The following is an 18,177-nucleotide window of genomic DNA, read 5'->3' on the forward strand; positions in this document are numbered from 1 at the left end:
GTTTTCAGGTCGTTGAGCCTGTGATTTAAAAAACAAACAATAAAAAAAAAAGTTCCCTCCTCTTTTCTCAGTTTGGGTAATCTTTATTGATTTCTTTTTAACACCCCCCCCCCTTTGGGTAATACACAACCTTCTGTGGTAACCATCCAATAATTTTTTTTCATTTGTATATTGTAATTATTGGTTCTATAATTTACATTTGGTTCGTTTTAATACTTTACAATCTCTGCTGAGATTTCTCATCTCTTCATTCATTGTTCCTACCTTTTTCTTGATGACCTTAAGTGTATTTATAGTAATAGTGTATTTATTATAGCAGCCTTTATCTGCTAGTTACAACATGTGGGTCATTTCAGGGTCTGTTTTTATTGGCAGGTTTTCCCCTAGATTACATGCCACCTTCCCCTGCTTGTTCTTATGATCATATGCATCGTAAATTCTTGTTTGTTGAGCATCATGTATGTTACATTGAAGGAATCTGGCTTTTGCTGTCTACTCTGGTACCTCGCCCTACAGATTCCTGCCTCTTCTGACCCCTGTGTCCATAGCATAAGACTGCTTCTTCCTAATGCTCCTTACTTATTTTGTGATTTGGAAATTGCCCTGTGGCAGAGTGAATGTGTGGCTTACCTCATATGCTTTCCTTCCTTCAATAATCACAGTGCTAAGCTCCTGTTTTCCAGTGCTAGGAGTAGCTGTCTCACGTTTTCTCTAGGTTTTTGGCTGTTTAGGGCAGGAGGATGCTTGTCTACTTGCTTTGTCATGGTCAGAAACAGAATTCTCAGTTGGAGTTTGATAAGTCAGATTGGTTACCCAGCTTGTGCTGGTGCCTTAGAGAGTGTTCTTTCCTGTAATCTTTTTTTATTGATCACAACCTTTGTAAGGGGATTTGAGCCCCTCATCTGTAAAACTAAACAGTTGGATTCACTCAGTGTACACATTGGTCTGGACTTTTTAGAAGGTGGCTTGGTGTATGTCTTAAAATAAAAAGTGTGTGTGTGTGTGTGTGTGTATACATACACACACACACATATATACACACCCTTTGACCCACCAATTCTACTTCTAAGTGTTTATCCCCAAAAGACATGTTTCCAAAGAAACAATACTTGACAGTTATATGAGGTCCTTCAAATATGTGCTTATTAAAAAATGTGTTTCTGAACCAAAACTTTGGGCACACCTGGTTTAAACAGCTAAGTGAAGGTCTTTGGAGATCTTTTAAAATGTCTTATATGCTTTGAGAAGCTCCATGAATGGGCTTTTTTGATTTTTAATGTCCCTGAGACAAAAGCCTGTGTGAGCGTGCGATTTGGATACACCCTTAGAGCTGGAATGAGGTGTGAAAAAAGCACCTCTGGGTTTCTGATTGCTGTGGTGGGCCTGGGCTCTTACCGTGCCATCAGTCACAGTGCATGAGGAGTGTTCTTTCGTGATAGTAGGCATGCCTAAGGCTTTGTCATCTGGCAGCAGAAAAAGGCTGATGGTGATTAAAGCTGGATGTTTTTACCTGACTCTGCTCCCATGTTCCTGTTGCAGTTACGACTATAAGGTTTAGAAATCGCCTGCATCAAATAGTAAGTAGCGAAGATGGGTCTTGAGCTGCATTTTTGTGGCCGAGGCCGGCCGATGTGCTGGCGTGCCAAGCTGCTGCTCTGGGTTCCGAGCCGGCCTGAGGTTGCTGCCTAGTTAATGTGTGGGCCTTCAGGGTTGTTCGTTTTACTGTTAATTCTGATGGACTTCGGCTGAGGTCCAGTCTCATAATTGTAATCAAGTCGTCATGGTGTAGAAAAATGTTGGCAGTCAGGTTTTTGTGCTGGCAAACCCACGTGCTCGCACCTTGACGTAGTCCCTCTCTCTCCCGACCGTGCCACCAGCCAGCCACCATTTACGAAACATCCGGCGTGTGATAGGCGCTGTGCTACTTGGCGGTATGGGGGTGGACGAGGTGGACACAGTTCCTGTCCCTAGTAGGGAAGAGAGTCGGGCCCGCGATTGACAGTCTCCGGGTAGCACTGGAAGAGGGGAGCCCAGAGTGGGACAGAAAGGTGGGAGATGGGGGAGGGCATAGCTCAGGGGTGGAGCATGTGCTTAGCATGCACGAGGTCCTGGGTTCGGTCCCCATTACCTCCATTAAAATAAATACATACATAAACCTAATTGTCCCCCCCCCAAAAAAAATTAAGGAAAAGAAAGGAAGAAAGGTAGGAGAGCAGTAAGCTCCTGCTGCAGACCGTCCCCTGGCAGCAGCCCTGGCCAGGCAGCCCTTAGCACTCCGTCTCCTTCCACGCTGCAGTCTCTGTTAAAGCAAAGGCAGGGTTCTGATTCTGCATTCCCAAAACCTTGAGCAGTACGTGTGGTAGACATTTAATGAATTCAACCCTGAGGCTTCGTGCAGACAGAGAAAAATGCCATCTACACACGTTATGATGAGTCATTGTGAGTCCTGGCCTGGTGTGCCCTCAGTCTCAGGCAGTGCGTCCATGCCCGTTCTGAGTGGCTGCTGTGGGGAGGAGTCAGCATTCTAAGATGGGGTCCCTCTTCTCGGGGTGCTTCCAGTATCCTGTGGGCGCACAGGTGGTCACACAGAACAGTCAGTGCCAGCGCTGGTCCAGGCTTTGTGGGCCTTAAAGCCAGCCCTAGGAAACCTTGCTGCGGAGTCAAAGCTGACAGCAGCTCCTTGCTCAGAGGCACAGGGTGGGCTACAGGAAGGAAGAAATTGTGCTCCTCATCCTCCACCTGCCCTTTCCCTCCTGCTGCTCTTAAGCTCTGTCAGGTGGCCCCAGGAGCGCCCTGAGGATGTGCGGGCTCTGTGCTTGGGGAGGGGGCCAGTGCAGCATGGCTCTGGCCTTGGCACCTGCCGCTGGTGGGCACCTTCCTCTGTATGTTGGTCCAGACTTTTTAGAAGGTTGTTTAGTGTACATATTAAAATGAAAATAGTATACATACCCTTTGACTCACCAGTTCTGCTTGATAATGTACAAGGATGCCTAGTATTGTGATGGGGGGAGGGGGGGAGGGAGAGAAAAGAAGTCATCTACGTAAGCCAGTGGGGCTGGTTAAATAAACATACTGTGGAGTGCGGTGAAACTGCAGATGGCAGTGAAATGGAGCCTTACAGTGTGAACACCGTGTCTGCAAACATAGACGACTGTGTGGTTGGTTAATATTACAGTACATGATACAGTAGCATTTCTGTTCTAGACTTGATGCCACTTTGTATATAGTGACAAGGGAAGGTGTCAGAGACACACATCCTGGGAAAACAGCAAGCTCCAGAACCTTTTGGTGTGTGTGTAAAAAGTAATACACAGTATGTGTTTATGTAATTATATAGATAGGTCTGAAATAAGGTTGCTTCTGAGAAGAGGACTGAGGTAAAGAGGTGGTTTGGGCAGACTTGCAGCATTATCCATATTTGAAATTTATAGTGAGTATATTAATGCAAAACCTGTGTACTTTGAAATTAACTGAAAAAAATTAGCGATTTATTTATTTTATAACTGAAAGTTTGTACTTCTTAATCTCCCTCACCTCTTCCACCCCCCCCCCCCACCCTCCACTCTGGCAACTACCCGTTTCTTCTTTGTATCTGTGAGTCTGTTTCTGTTTTGTTATGTCTTTTTGCTTGTTTTTTAGATTCCACATGTACGTGAAATCATACAGTATTTATCTTTCTCTGTCTGACTTACTTCACTTAGCATAATACCTTCTAGGTCCATCCATGTTGTGAAAATGGCAAAATTTCATTCTTTCTCATGGCTGATTAATATTCCATTGGATGTACATATATACCATGTCTTTATCCATTCATTTGTCAGTGAACACTTAGGTTGCTTTTGTATCTTGGCTACTGTAAATAATGCTGCAGTGCAGCAAAGGAAACCATAAGTAAAACAAAAAGACAACCTACGGAATGGGAGAAAATTTTTGCAAATGAAACCGACAAAGGCCTGATCTGCAGAATATATAAGCAGCTCATACAACTCAATAAGAAAAAAATAAACAACCCAATCCAAAAATGGGCAGAAGACCTAGACAAGCAATTCTCCAAGGAAGACATACAAATGATCAATAGACACATGAAAAAATGCTCAGTATCACTAATTATCAGAGAAATGCAAATCAAAACTACAATGAGGTATCACCTCACACCAGTCAGAATGGCCATCATTCAAAAATCCACAAATGACAAATGCTGGAGAGGCTGTGGAGAAAAGGGAACCCTCCTTCACTGCTGGTGGGAATGCAGTTTGGTGCAGCCACTGTGAAAAACAGTATGGAGATTCCTCAAAAGAGTAGGAATAGACTTACCATATGACCCAGGAATCCTGCTCCTTGGCATATATCCAGAAGGAGCCCTACTTCAGGATGACACGTGCACCCCAATGTTCATAGCAGCACTATTTACAATAGCCAAGACATGGAAACAGCCTAAATGTCCATCAACAGATGACTGGATAGAGAAGATGTGGTATATTTATACAATGGAATACTACTCAGTCACAAAAACCGACAACATAACACCATTTGCAGCAACATGGATGCTCCTGGAGAATGTCATTCTAAGTGAAGTAAGCCAGAAAGAGAAAGAAAAATACCCTATGAGATCGCTCCTATGTGGAATCTAAACAAACAAACAAACAAAAACAAAGCTTAAATACAAAACAGAAATAATAGACTCATAGACATAGAATACAGACTTGTGGTTGCCAAGGGGGTGGGGGGTGGGAAGAGATAGACTGGGATTTCAAAATTGTAGAATAGATAAACAAGATTATACTGTACAGCACAGGGAAATATATACAAGATCTTATGGTAGCTCACAGAGAAAAAAATGTGACAATGAATATACGTATGTTCATGTATAATTGAAAAATTGTGCTCTACACTGGAATTTGACACAACATTGTAAAATGATTATAAATCAATAAAAAATGGTAAAAAAAAAAATAATGCTGCAGTGAACATAGGGATGTGTATATCTTTTCTTTTTGTTTTCTTCAGAAAAATACCCAGAAGTGCAATTGCAGGATTGTATGGTAGTTCTGTTTTAAACTATTTGAGGAATCTTATACTTTTTTCCATAGTGGCTGCACTAATTTACATTCTCACCAACAGTGCACGAGGGTTCCCTTTTCTCCACATCCTCGCCAGCACTTTTTATTTGTTGTCAGCCATTCTGACAGGTATGAGGTGATGTCTCATTGTGGTTTTGTTTTGCATTTCCCTGAGGATTAGTGATGCTGAGCATCCTTTCATGTGTCTGTTGGCATCTGTGTGTCTGCTCAGGCCCTCTGCCTAGTTTTTAATCGGGTTGTGTAGTGTTTCTGATGTGGACTTCCGTGAGTTCTTTGTCTATTCTGGGTATTAACTTCTTATTGGATATATTGCTTGCACATATTTTCTCCCATTCAGTGAGTCACCTTTTCATTTTGTTGATGGTTTCCTTTTCTGTGCAGGAGCTTTTTAGTTTGATGTAGTCCTGTTTGTTTATTTTAGCTCTTGTTTGCCTTGCTTCGAGAGACAGATCCAAAAAGAAATACTGCTCAGATGATGTCAGAGTGTACTGCCTCTGTTTTCTTCTAGGAGTTTTAGAGTTTCAGGTCTTAAATACAAGTCTTTAACCCGTCCCTTAGTGTATCCTTATATGTGGTCTGAGAAAGTAGTCCAGCTTGATCCTTTCACATGTAACTGTCCAATTTTCCCAACACCATGAAGAAACTGTCTTTTCTCCATTGTATATTTTTGCCTCCTTTCTCATAGATTACTTGACCATGTAAGTTGTGTTTATTTCTGAGCTCTCTATTCTGTTCCACTGATCTGTGTGTCTGTTTTTATACCAGTAGCTTTTATACTGTTTTGATGGCTGTAGCTTTGTAGTAAAGTCTGAAGTAGGAGCATGAGTCTTCCAGCTTCATTTTTCTTAAGATTGTTTTGATTCCTCATATAAGTGAAATCACACAGTATTTGTCTTTCTCTGACTTACTTCACTTAGCATAATACCCTCCAGGTCCATCCATGTTTTGACTTAAGATTGTTTTGACTATTTGGGGTCTTCTGTGTTTTCATACAGATTATAGAATTGTTCATTCTAGTTCTGTGAAAAATACCATTGATATTTAATAGATACTGCTTTGAATCTATAGATTGTCTTGAATAGTCTGGTCATTTTAACACTGTTAATTTTTCCAATCCATGAGCACATTATATCTTTCCATCTGTTTGTGTTGTCTTCAGTTTCTTTCATTAGTGTCTTATAGTTTTCAAATACAAGTTCTTTACCACCTTGGTTAGATTTTTTTCCTAGATATTTTATTTGTTTTGATGCAGTTGTAAATGGGATTGTTTTCTTAGTTTCTCTTTCTGATAGTTGTTAGTATATAAAAATGCAACAGGTTTCTGTACATTAGTTTTGTATCCTGAGGGTTTACTGGATTCATTTATTAGTTCTAATAGGTTTTTGGTGGTGTCTTTAGGATTTTCTATATGTAGTGTCGTGTCATCTGCAAACAGTGATAGTTTTACTTTTTTCTTTCCAATTTAGATTCCTTTTATTTCTTTTTCTTATCTGATTGCTGTGGCTAGAACTTCCAGTACTATGTTGAATAAAAGTGGTGAGAGTGGGCTTCCTTGTCTTTTTTCTCATCTTAGAGGAAATGCTTTCAGCTTTTCACCATTGAGTAGGATACTGGCTGTGTGTTTATCATATATGACCTTTAAGATGTTGAGGTATGTTCTCTCATACCCACGTTTTTGAGAGTTTGTAATCATAAATAGATGCTGAATTTTATCAAAAGCTTTTTTCTGCTTTTATTGAAATGATCTTATGATTTTTATTCCTCAGTTTGTTAATGTGGTGTATCACACTGATTGATTTGCAGATACCAAACATCGTTGCATCCCTGGGATGAATCCCAGCTGATCATGGTGTATCATATTTTTAACTGTTGTTGAATTTGATTTGCTAATGTTTTGTTGAGGATTTTTGCGTCTGTGTTCATCAGTGATACTGACCTGTAATTTTCTTTGTCTGGTTTTGGTATCAGGGTGATGTTAGCCCCATGGAATGAGTTTGGAAACATTCCTTCCTCTGCAGTTTTTTGGAATAGTTTCAGAAGGATAGGTGTTAACTCTTCTTTAAATGTTTGGTAGAATTCATCCGTGAAGCCATTTGATCCTGGACTTCTGTTTGTTGAGAGTTTTATTGCAAGAATGCATTTTTTTTTTTTAAAGAAAAAACTCAGAATTAAGGGTCCTTGCCTTCTGAAAGATGACCAAGGCTCTGCCCCAGAGAAAGACCCTTACAGCAAGGCTGAGCCAGGGGTCCTCCCCTCCCCCCTCCCCTCCCCTTTCTCTGCTTTTAGAGTCTGTCTCTCCCTCTTTACCACATCGCATGAGCTGCTGTTTCCTGACAACCGCTGAGATTTTGAGCCTCTGACAGTTTGTCTGCTGTCAGTCCTTGGCATGTTTCCTCTATGAGGACCTTTAGGGGCCAGGCAGGCATCATGACTTCTCCTGTCCGTGCTTTATTGGAGTCGGGTGTCTGGTGAGTCGATTGGAAATGTGGACAGAAATGTGCCACGTGGGGCTCCCCCAGAGCAGAGTTGTGCAGAGGGCACTGGCTGCCCTGAGCCTGGGCCAGCAGGAGAGCTGCTGTCTCTGGCCACCCGCAGCGTGTTTCTGTGCCTCTGCTGAGCTGCGGACAGGCAGTCGGACAGGCGAGACAAGGGCCTGCGCCCGCTCAGTGCTGAGGGCACCACGGCGGAACAGCTGCTTCGTGCTCACCGGTTCCTGCTGCTGTCACGCCTGAAGGGTCACTTACAGCAGCCAACCTCCTCTCCACACTTGTGACCCCGCAGTGGGGGCAGTGGTTTGGCTGTGCGGCTGAGTCAGGCTGGGCCTGGGCTTTGGCCACTGTCGAGGTGCTTGTTCTGGAGCCCAGGCTGAGCGGGCAGCGGCACCCAGGGCGCCTTCTGCAGCGAATCCCAGGAGTGTGAGGCGGATGGCCGAGCCGGCCCGACTTCAGTGGGTGGGAGTGCCCTGTGTGCGCGGCAGGGGCCTTGCAGGGTCACATGTGGCAGCTAGTCCTATAGCTTTGGGGACAGGAGCCCTGCCACCCTCGTCTTCTGTGCCTCCAGGGAGTCCTGCAGGGTCCATTGGCTACAGTGGGCAGCGAGGGAGGTCTCTGATGGTTGAGTCGCCAGATGAATGCAGCAGAAACCCACTGCAGGTCTAGTTGATTCCTTACAGAAGGCATTTGAAAGTCATGTTATTAAAAGGAGCCCCAGGGCTTATGAAATTGCTTAAAAACCAGTGTCAGAAGAATGTCTTCCTTGTGTGCCATTTCCCTGATTTTACTGACATTTTGCTCGAATTCTGTCTTGTTTCAGGGAAATAGTGGAACATATGGTTCAGCACTTTAAAACACAGATCTTTGGGGATCGGAAACCAGTGTTTGATGGAAGGAAGAACCTCTACACAGCGATGCCCCTTCCAATTGGGAGGGATAAGGTGAGTCCACAGGTGTGCCTGGATGATGGCGCGCAGCGAGCGCGCTCACCGTGCTCTTGTCACGCCGAGTCCTCCTGCTGAGAGGGGAGAGCTGCTGATGGGCCTCGTGCTTAGTCGCGGGACCCGCAGAAACCACCTGCCGCGTGTTGTGGTTTTCAGAGGCAGAAGGTTAAGTTGTCTAAGTCCAGAGAAAGGAGTTGAGAACTTCTTGAAACCACAGACTGCAGTGTCAGACACACATGTGCAGGCGTGTGCCCCAGCCCACCACCAAGCAGGAGCCTGGGTCATGAGGCTGGGCCTGCGGAAAAGTGTGTTTGTACAGGTGTAGGTGTGTGTGACAAGGGCCACAGAGCAACGCTAACACTCAGCTGTAGCCCGAGATGCCTCTGAAAGCATCATCGTGCTGGTCGGTCCCTCCGGGAGCAGCGGGCAGGTTACAGTGTCGCCTTCTCTTGTTGTCTTCATTCTTATTGTGGCTTTGTTTACAAAGCAGCAGCACTTCTGCCTGGAAGCTGTCACTTCTCGGCGTGTCTTTCAACAAATGGGCCGCTCTGGGTTTATACGGGAGGAAGAGCAAAGACTCGGTTCAGAAATGATTTTTACTCGTACTTAAAAAAACCCCACAAACTGGCAGTTTAGCAGTTATCCAAATCCCAGTGAGAACGTGGAAGCTGCGCCCCTTCGGCAGTGACCTGCACGCTGAGCTTCTCAAAGCCTAGGGTCCCTGAGCAGGAGGAGAGCTCAGAGGGGCTGACGCTGCTGCCCAGTGACCTGCTGGTTCTCTGCAGGCAGTGAATTTTTTTGCTTTTGCATTTTAATGATGATCTTAAATGACTAAGCGCCTTTCGCCCGGCGGGCAGGGCAGCAGGGCCAATGGCACCAGCGCCCCAACAGTGTGGCTCGGAACGGCAGCGTCTGATAAGGAGGGTGGTGAGGGCCGTGGGAAGGCAGGTGCTGACACAGCTCTGCGCAGCGACCCTGGGAGACGGCAGTGCCGCGGGGCTGGCTCGCCAGGCACTGGGTGATTGACGTGGTGCCCTAAATGTGGGGGCCCGGGACCAGATGCCTGTCAGCTGAGCAGGGTCACCCCTGACAGGTTAACATGCTCTGCCTTTGAAATTTATCAGTTATAAAGTTGTGTGTTTAATTCGCACATTTGTTTTTGTTTAAAGTTGTATAAGAAGGAAAAGCATAAGGAGTTTATTCACAGTTTGGCCTGTGCACGTGTATGATTAGGTACTAAGAGGGGTTTAGGGTTATTTTTCCTTCAGAAGGGGTGGCGGAGCGTGCACGGTACTCAGATTTGAGGCATGTCGTTGTGGGCGTTCACACAGGCCCGGGTGTGGTCCCAGTCCCCGGGCCAGGCTGCGACTGCCACACCCCCAAAGTGGGCAGGCGGTATAGATGCTACCTCTGGTCCTTGTGAGAACTAAACCCTCGTGTGCAAGTGAGCACGCCCGAAGGGAAGCCCCTCCGCCTGTAATGTGCTTTCTGCACCCCTGAGGCCTCAGTTAAAGGGTGGGTTCTGATTCAGGGTCTGCCTTTGGAAGCCGTTCCCGGGTGGTGCTCTGGCTGCTGGTTCTAAATCATACTTTGACTTGTCAGGTTTCAAGTAGTTAATCAGAACGCCTGGGACGCGGTACACACGTGTTCACAGATACTAATAGTTACTGTTCCAGGTCTGAGGGATTCACAGCGGTCTCCTAACTGGTGTTAGTGGGGGCTGCCTCCATGCCCACGGTAGCCCTTCAGACACATGGCTGAGTACCAGTGTTCACACAGGCTCTCTTAGATTTAATCCCACCCAGCCCCACCCTCTTTTCGGGTGGCTTAGGGAACCCACCCAAAGCCACGGTATTCAGTTAGGGTGAGGTGTCTCGACTCCAGACCTCTCCTTCCACTCATTACGGTGCTAGCAAACACTCGTGGGATGCAGAAATTATCTCTTCTGTCTGAGAGTTAATATCAGGTGTTACCCCTTTTCTGTTCCCGTACGTTCACATCTTACAGCAAAGTGTCACACACACACCCCTTTTTCCTTTTGTGTTTGCTCTGTGTTCTGTGAAGTACTTTTCTTTGTATCCTGGATGCTTCTGTAGTAGGAGAGGAAACCCTCGAATGTCCCAGTAGCCCCGCTGTGTGCCCGTGGCTGTGCGGGCTGCCGCAGACGTGCCCAGGGCTACACGACGCCTGGCCCTGGCTGCAGGAAGGCAGCTCTTGTGATCTGCTCCTGATCTCTCCTGCTGACACCCTCGTCTGCCCTCCCTGCTTCCAGCCCCTCTGTGGAAAGAGACACGCACCTTACTGTGATTGAAAGGCCCTGTGCCCCAGGTCAGCCCCTCACTTCTCAGAACAGGAGACTGGGAAGGTTGTTCGGGCTCCTCACAGTTCGGGATGTCCTCTTCAGCAGGAAAATGACATGATTTGCACGATGGGAATGTGTGTTGTTCCCAATGCTGGCTGCAGCCCGGGCCTCCCCCAGGGGCCTGCAGCATCCTGGGGCTACAGCCTCTGCATTTATTCCGGGAAGGACACAGCACAGTGGGGCAGGTGCACACTCGAATGAATTGGCAGCAGACCCTGCAGGGAAGGCTCTCGTTCATTCACAGAGCCCACCACACGCCCCCTCCTGCTTGCCCTGTGTCCTGGGCTGCACGAGCCAGGCCACAAGTACCCAGCTGACCTGCGGTGACAGGTTGGAGAGTCTGAGCAGGGCGCTGAGGCTCCTGCACTTGGAGGGGCAGGAGATTTGAGGACAGGCAGGAGGCGGGGCCGGGAGCCATCCCTGGGGCCCCTCCTTGGGGAGGCACCCGGGAGGGCCTTCTCTACCTCGCCGGCTCTCCTTTGGGGCTGTTCTGCCGCCTTCCGGGGCTGAGGGGCCCTCCAGTGAAGCCAGGGTGCTTTGAACGCAGCAGGTGGGTGGGAGGTGCTTCCCTCACAGAGCAGCCCCTTCGGGCATCGGCTTTGTCCCCTGCGAGGGTGGTGGGACTCCCAGCGTGTTGTCACCTGGCGACAGTTTGCTTGTCGGAGGGGTTTGTTGCTGTGCAGTCACCGACCTGGGGTCTCAGCTCCCTGCACATGGGAACAAGGCCTGTGGCCCCAGGCACGGGCTCCTGCAGGCCCGGGACCGAGCCCACGGCGAGTCCGGCGGCCCCACGTCCTGGGGACGGATGGCAGCCGGTGTACGGGCCACACGGTCTGGACACTAACTCTTACTGAGAGCGGCCCTCTCTGCGGCCCTGGCCGCGGGCGCGCCTTCGCGCTCTTGGCGGTTTCCTTTTCTTTGTTTTTTGCTGTGTGGTGGCACCGGATTCTAGTCTGTCACCCTGGTGGTGTTCAGACATAGAGGTGAGTGTGGCTTTGGACTGTGGAGCTACTGAGCTCTGCAGCCAGCTCGCGGTCCTCCAGGCCCTGGGCAGTGCCGGCCGCAGGTCTTCGGGTTGTGCATGTTGGGAGAGTGGCAGTCACAGGGTCCCCATGTTCCAGCTCCTGCGGATGCTGGCGTCCTCGGTGGCACGAGTGTCTGTGAGGCGGGTGGGCTGCCCTCCTGTCCCACCTGTACAGACAGGGAGCCCGGTGGACGCCCCTGCCCACGGTCAGACCATCGCAGTGATGGAGCTGGGAGCCCCCACACCCTGTGCACCTCCGGTCAGCGCCCTTGGACATGGCGCTGTTGGGAGGCAGTGCTCCAGGCTGTTCAGAGGTCCGAGGATCTTGGTGTGTGGAGCAGCTCCACTGGCCAGCAGCCCCGACGGTGTGAGGACTTTGCTCAGGCTCCTGCCGCAGCTGACACCCAGGCTGCCTTGTCCCAGGGGTGACATTTCTGTTGAAATCTCTAGTGTCCCTCACATATGAGGTGCGTGTAACCGTCGGCCTCTTGAGACGTGGTGGCTGGCAGGGAATGTTGTCAGGCCTGGCGTTGGTTCTGTTCCCTTCACTGAGGCTAAGAGGAGGCTGGTCCAGAAACTTTAAAAACGTAAGCACCTTCTGCTGACCGAGGGCACGCCCCTCCAGGCCCCCTCCCCCCAACCGGCTGAAGAGTTAACAAGCATCTGATTAGCACCAGCTCACAGGACTGTCCTTTAGATCCGCCGCGTCCTGCTGGGTGGAGACACATGCGATGGGCTCCAGATGCCTGCTGTGGATGTCCGTGTGTGATTTGGAAATTAGGTTGGTGGTTTCCGTCCACCTGTTGGCTGTGACCTTGACGTACTGTTTCTGAACAGGTGGGGCTGTCTTCTCCCTCTGTTGATGTTGAAGCCAGGTCTCTGCTAGTTCACACAGGAACCCCCCCCCCCACTCCCACCACTATCCTGATGACTTGGGTTAAACTGACCCTTCGGTCTTTGCTGGTTTCATCAGCTGTGTGTACACCCTTCTCATATATTTGCTCTGAGAGGAGTTGTACAGTACTGTCCTTCAGTGGCTTGCTTCTTTTACTGGGTATTAGATACTTGAAATCCATCCATCGTGAAGAATCTGTTCCTTTTTCAGTGCTCTGTCCTCCCTTGGATGGACCTGGGGCCTTTTGCAGGTCGGGGCTGTCAGCATAATGGTACTCGGAGTGCTGCTGGGTGTGTGGGGCTGTGCACAGAGCGGAAGGATGTGTCTACCTGGACACAGGTATGCAGGAGGCTTCAGCACAGTCTGGTTGCTGCTCCAGTGATGTTTGGATGAGGTGTGGCAAGTGCAAGATGGAGGAGCCCCCGGGAGCAGAGGGTGCATAGACAGGAATGAGAACAAACTGCTGGGAGAGGGCGGAGGGGGAGTGAATGAATAAGCCTGGTGCTGGCCAGGTGCTTGAGCAGGGATGCAGCAGCTGGCGGGAGTTTGCTGGGCGCCTGAGTGGGGCGGCCTTCCAGGCAGATAGTGCAGCGGGGTTGAGCCCCTTCCTTCTGAGAGGCCCAGGGTGGGCGGGGCTGTGGCCTGGCCTCTGCTGTGTTGCCCTCGAAGTGACAGCCCCCAGCCCGCTACTGAGGACCTTGCGGCCCCCTGGTCATCGCGTGGTGAGTGGAAGGACCTTTGGTCTCAGCCAGCTGGCTCCCAGCCCCACCTCTGCCCTTTTGCGGTTGTGTGGCCTTGGACTGGTTTCTGTGTTTTTATGTATAAAACGTGGTAAGTCTTCCTTGCTAGCATTTCTGGGTGTTTGAGAATAAAATGTATGTGGTCTGTGAGCTGTGGGCCATAGATGTTCTAGACACACGAGGATTATTATCAGCAAATATTAAAACTGCTTCAGTCCTCACCTGAGGGAGGTTTGTGTGTGCCGTGTTCAGGGTGTGTCTGCAGTTACCAGGTGACTTACCTGGAGGGTTTGAAGTGGTGGCGTGAAGTGACTGGGGAAAGGTGGGTCTGGGCATCACGCGGAGCGAGGTGGGGTGGGCTGAGTGAAGATGAGGGGCTGGCTGGAGGGGAGGGACATGGGTTCATGTTCTTTGCGAGGGTGGAATCTGGAGGCCACACCGTAGACTGTGGTCCAGTACTGGACTGGCCACTAGCTACACGTGGCTCTGTGTGTTTAAGGTTATTAAAAATGGACGGAGCTAGAAGTTTGGTCCCGCAGTCACACCAACCGCATTTCAAGTGCTCGGAGCCGAAGCTGCTTGCTCTGCCGTCCTGTCCCTGGTGGTGGCGGTGCCGCGGCACGTCCCTGTGCTCGGTGGGTGTGGACAGTCAGTGGGCGGGCAGGGGGCGCGTCTGCCTGGGGAAGAGCCAACACACGCTGTCCCCGCCGCCCGCGTCCTGCCTTCGGGGACTCATAGGCTTACGCTTTAGCACGGACTCGTTTACTCAGACAGAAGGGGTGAAGGGACTGGAGGAGGCACGTCCCTATACTCTGCAGTCGTTAGCATCTTGCTGTTTACCTCATGTCTATTCTGAGAAGGCTTTTTGTTCACGATTCACCTACTGTGAAACTGGACCCACTACAGTTTTGTCAGTTCCACTGGAGAAAGAGTGGCCCTCCAGGACCCCAACGATCTGCCGGCGTCCCTCCCCTGTCCCAGGAGCAGCCTCCACTCATGCCTGCCCCCGCTTTCCTCTCCCTGGGCACCCTCCTCAGAGGGGCGCCGGGACCCAGGCAAGCAGCCGCGCGGAGCCCCTTTGCCCTGACGTTGCCTCCTCGGGCCATGGTCTCGCCGCTGCTTCTCCTGGCTGCCCCGTGTGCGGCTTAAGAGTAAGCACCGGGCACCGCAGAGGGAAGAGCTGAACTGCCCGGTGCAGCCCCAGTCACCGTGCGGGGGCGGGCGGGGCCTGGGGCGGGCGCGCTCGTGTGTGCTGGAGAAAGGACTGACTGAATGTCCCTGACCCCCTGATAGTTCCTCAGGAGGGAAGCGTCAGTAACCGTGTGCTCTGGACGCCCCCCCAGGTGGAGCTGGAGGTCACGTTGCCAGGAGAAGGGAAGGACCGCATCTTCAAGGTGTCCATCAAGTGGGTGTCCTGCGTGAGCTTACAGGCCTTACACGATGCACTTTCGGGGCGGCTGCCCAGCGTCCCCTTTGAGACGATCCAGGCCCTGGACGTGGTCATGAGGCATTTGCCGTCCATGAGGTGAGGACCGTCCCTGAGCTGGTCCAGGAGCTTCTGCTTCTGACGCCAGCGTTACCTGAGCACTTGTCTCCTCTGTGTGAGGAAGAGCTGCCTCCTGGGTCGGGTGGTGATGGCCATGAGGATGCATGTGATGGAAGCGCTACAGTGTCAGCCTGGGGAAAGCCTGCCGTAGAAGAGCAGGCTGCCGGAACTCTCAGCCCAGCACGGCGACTCTGCCTCCCTGTCTCTGGCACGGCTGGGCGTCGTCCCTCACTCCGCCCGACTGTGAGCTCGGTCCTGTTCCTCTTTCGCCCTCACACTGGGGACCCATAACAGTAGAATCCTGTTCCAGGTTCTGGGCTGGCCTGGCGTCCAGCACGTGGAGAAACTTTTTCAGGACTATGGGCAGCGCCCCTGCCCCTGCCTCGCGCGTGGGCTTATTCTGTGGGGTTGCTTTCTCTCCACACCTGGGACAGAGCGCAGCTGGGCACTCTGATGACTCGTAACTGACCGGTGGGAGACACAGGGCTGCACTGACTCCTGTGTGGCAGCACGTGCGAGCCACACCCATACCTCTGTTTGTGACCTGGGGCGCCTGCTCCTTCCACGTCTGCAGCACACAGTAGGGCCTCAGGAACAATTTGAATGAGTAAGTGGAAGAAGGGATGCCTCAGACTGAAACAAACCTCCATCCTGAGCGCTGCCCATACTGACCAGAGCTCTCAGGACTGAGGGGAGAGAGGAAGTGTGAGAGGAGGCGCCTAGAGGGGCTGTGCTCAGTTTCACAGTGGTCCCCCCGGCCCCCAGCATCTAATCTGTCACCACTTGGAGCTGTTGACGGCAGGAAGGTGGGTGGGTGCAAAATAACCTCACTCTAGAAGGGTTGTTGCCAGAATGTCGAATACGGTTTTTGATGAGTGGCAGGAATTACTGTGATTTTTTTTCTCTGAATTCCTTTGAATTAATTACCATGTGACTTTTACAGTCAGGAGGAAAGTCTTTCATTTGGGGAAAATAATAGAGAAAGAGGCAGGATTAACACATTAACACATCTAAGGGAGAGACAAAGAGGGTCGTGTGGTGGCTCAGCTTGCAGGTGACAGGGTCTTCCCTTGGAGACCCTTGGAGATGCCGCAGGCACCGACTGCTGCGCTGTGGCAGCAGCTGGCCCCTGGGAGGGCGTGGGTCTGTCCCCCCTTGGCCTCGCTGTCCCACAGTTTGAGGTCTGAGCTCCTACTCCCTGTGTTTGGAGCCTCTCCGTAGAGGAGCTGAGCGGGCACTTCAGGCTGGTCCAGCCAGCTCTTCCTGACTGCGGTCGTGTGCACCCCGCCCCCCTTCCCAGTCCTAGACAGAGGTGAAGTGCTGTGTGCAGGTCGCGGGCTGTGGGCGGGGCGTTAGGTGGTTGGATCATGTGGGAAACCGAGACTCAGCGGGTCCCCAAGTGTCCTGTTCTCCACGTGTCCCCGTGAGTCGAGGCCAGGCTGGGCACCCCGCAGAGCCAGCCGTGGACAGGGCGTGGGGCCGGCCGTGGCGGGTGCCTCTGGCCGCCTTCCCAGCCCGGGCCCCCGTTGCAGGTACACCCCCGTGGGCCGCTCCTTCTTCACGGCGTCCGAGGGCTGCTCCAACCCGCTGGGAGGGGGCCGAGAGGTGTGGTTTGGCTTCCATCAGTCCGTCCGGCCTTCTCTTTGGAAGATGATGCTGAATATTGACGGTAAGCGAAGCCCTGGTAGTCGTGCTGCGGTGGGGCTGGGGACCGTCAGAGCTGGGGGAGGGGGCTGCAGGTGCCCAGCCCACCTCACTGCTCCTTCAGTGAGGGCGGTAACCCTCAGGCTTGGCCATCATTGCCACCGTGGGGCCCACTCCAGAGACATGGTTCAGGGCACTGAGGTGGACCTGGGCTCAGCTGGTGTCCGCGGGGGCTGGCTCCAGTTGGTGAGTGGACCCCCTGCTGCAGGAGCTTCGTCTCGGTCTGGTGGGCATGAGAACAGGGGGGCCCTTTGGGGGCCGGCTCGCTGTCACTTCCCACCTTGTCTCCAGACTTGCAGGTGGCCCGCCTCTCTTGAGAGACTCCTGGCTGCCCTCTGTGCTGGCTCACACGCGGGGGTGGTAAACTTCAGAGGGACCTGTTCAAGAAGGCAGTCAAAGTGCCGGGACATCCAAGACTTGGGGGGTTGTCACGATCTGTGAGGCTTTGCTCTCAGAGGGTGACTTTTCCTTTCGAGTCTGCCACTGCCTCTGACCGGAGTCGGATCGGGCAGTCAGTGACCGACTCGAACCCCCCGCTGCTCCATCCAGGCTCTGCAGGTGCCGGGAGCAGAGGTGTGGGGTCCACTGGAAGGGGCTGCGCCGGGCACAGCTGGTCATGTTTCTGCTTTTGTCTCTTTTCCTGCCTGTAGTCTCGGCAACAGCGTTTTACAAGGCACAACCAGTGATTGAGTTTGTTTGTGAAGTTTTGGATTTTAAAAGTATTGAAGAACAACAAAAACCTCTGACAGATTCCCAAAGGGTAAAGTTTACCAAAGAAATCAAAGGTAACTAGCCACCTGGCACGTGGGGTTGCGGTCCCTTCGTGGCCCCGCCCCTCTCCGGGTCTCCTGAGCATTTCTGGGGTGGGGCGGCAGAAGTTTGTTGTCTGATGGATTAGCACGGGGACAGTTAACCCATTTCAGAGTGGGAGCAATTTCTGAATAAGTGGGTTTCTGTGTGGGGTCTCGGCAACGTCCAGGCATGGGTGCTCAGGCCTGAGGGTGGCTGCAGGGTCACAGTCAGCGTCTCATGACGTTTTGGAATCTGATTCCCTGGCATCTGACAGTCACAGCTTTGGCACTGTCTGTACCCAGCGAGCCTTGTTTCTACTCAAGGAAGTGCAGTCCAGGGTTCACTGGCCTGGCTGGGGTCTGTCTGCCCATCATTGGATGGTGGGCGGGCCCCGCCGCTCTCCCCGAGAGCCCCGCCCCTCTGCACCTGTCCCTTTCTGGGGGCGTCTCAAGATGGGCAGCAGTACTCATTGCTAAAAATAATCCTGAAGGAAGGAGAAAGCTGTGGTGCTGACACCGTGCCCTCAGCTGGCCCATGCCGCCACCCTCGTCTTTGAGAACAGTGCCCTGCCGCTGGTCTGGGCGTCTCGGGTGGCTG

The 18,177-nt window shown here is 51.3% G+C and overlaps 1 protein-coding gene across 2 annotated transcripts in view; it reads left to right on the forward strand.

The window, feature by feature from the left end:
* The window catches only part of AGO2 (argonaute RISC catalytic component 2), a 93,092-nt gene that overhangs the window by 40,873 nt on the left and 34,042 nt on the right, over window positions 1-18,177 (forward strand). For both annotated transcript variants that reach the window (XM_031439684.2, XM_064476809.1), the window contains exons 3-6: window positions 8,394-8,514; window positions 14,882-15,063; window positions 16,617-16,753; window positions 17,439-17,573. In XM_031439684.2, the coding sequence (XP_031295544.2) occupies window positions 8,394-8,514; window positions 14,882-15,063; window positions 16,617-16,753; window positions 17,439-17,573 (575 nt within the window). The remainder of the gene's footprint in view (window positions 1-8,393; window positions 8,515-14,881; window positions 15,064-16,616; window positions 16,754-17,438; window positions 17,574-18,177) is intronic.

The sequence above is a fragment of the Camelus dromedarius genome, chromosome 20 (genome assembly GCF_036321535.1).
Source record: "Camelus dromedarius isolate mCamDro1 chromosome 20, mCamDro1.pat, whole genome shotgun sequence".
In the NCBI taxonomy this organism is placed as follows: domain Eukaryota; kingdom Metazoa; phylum Chordata; class Mammalia; order Artiodactyla; family Camelidae; genus Camelus; species Camelus dromedarius.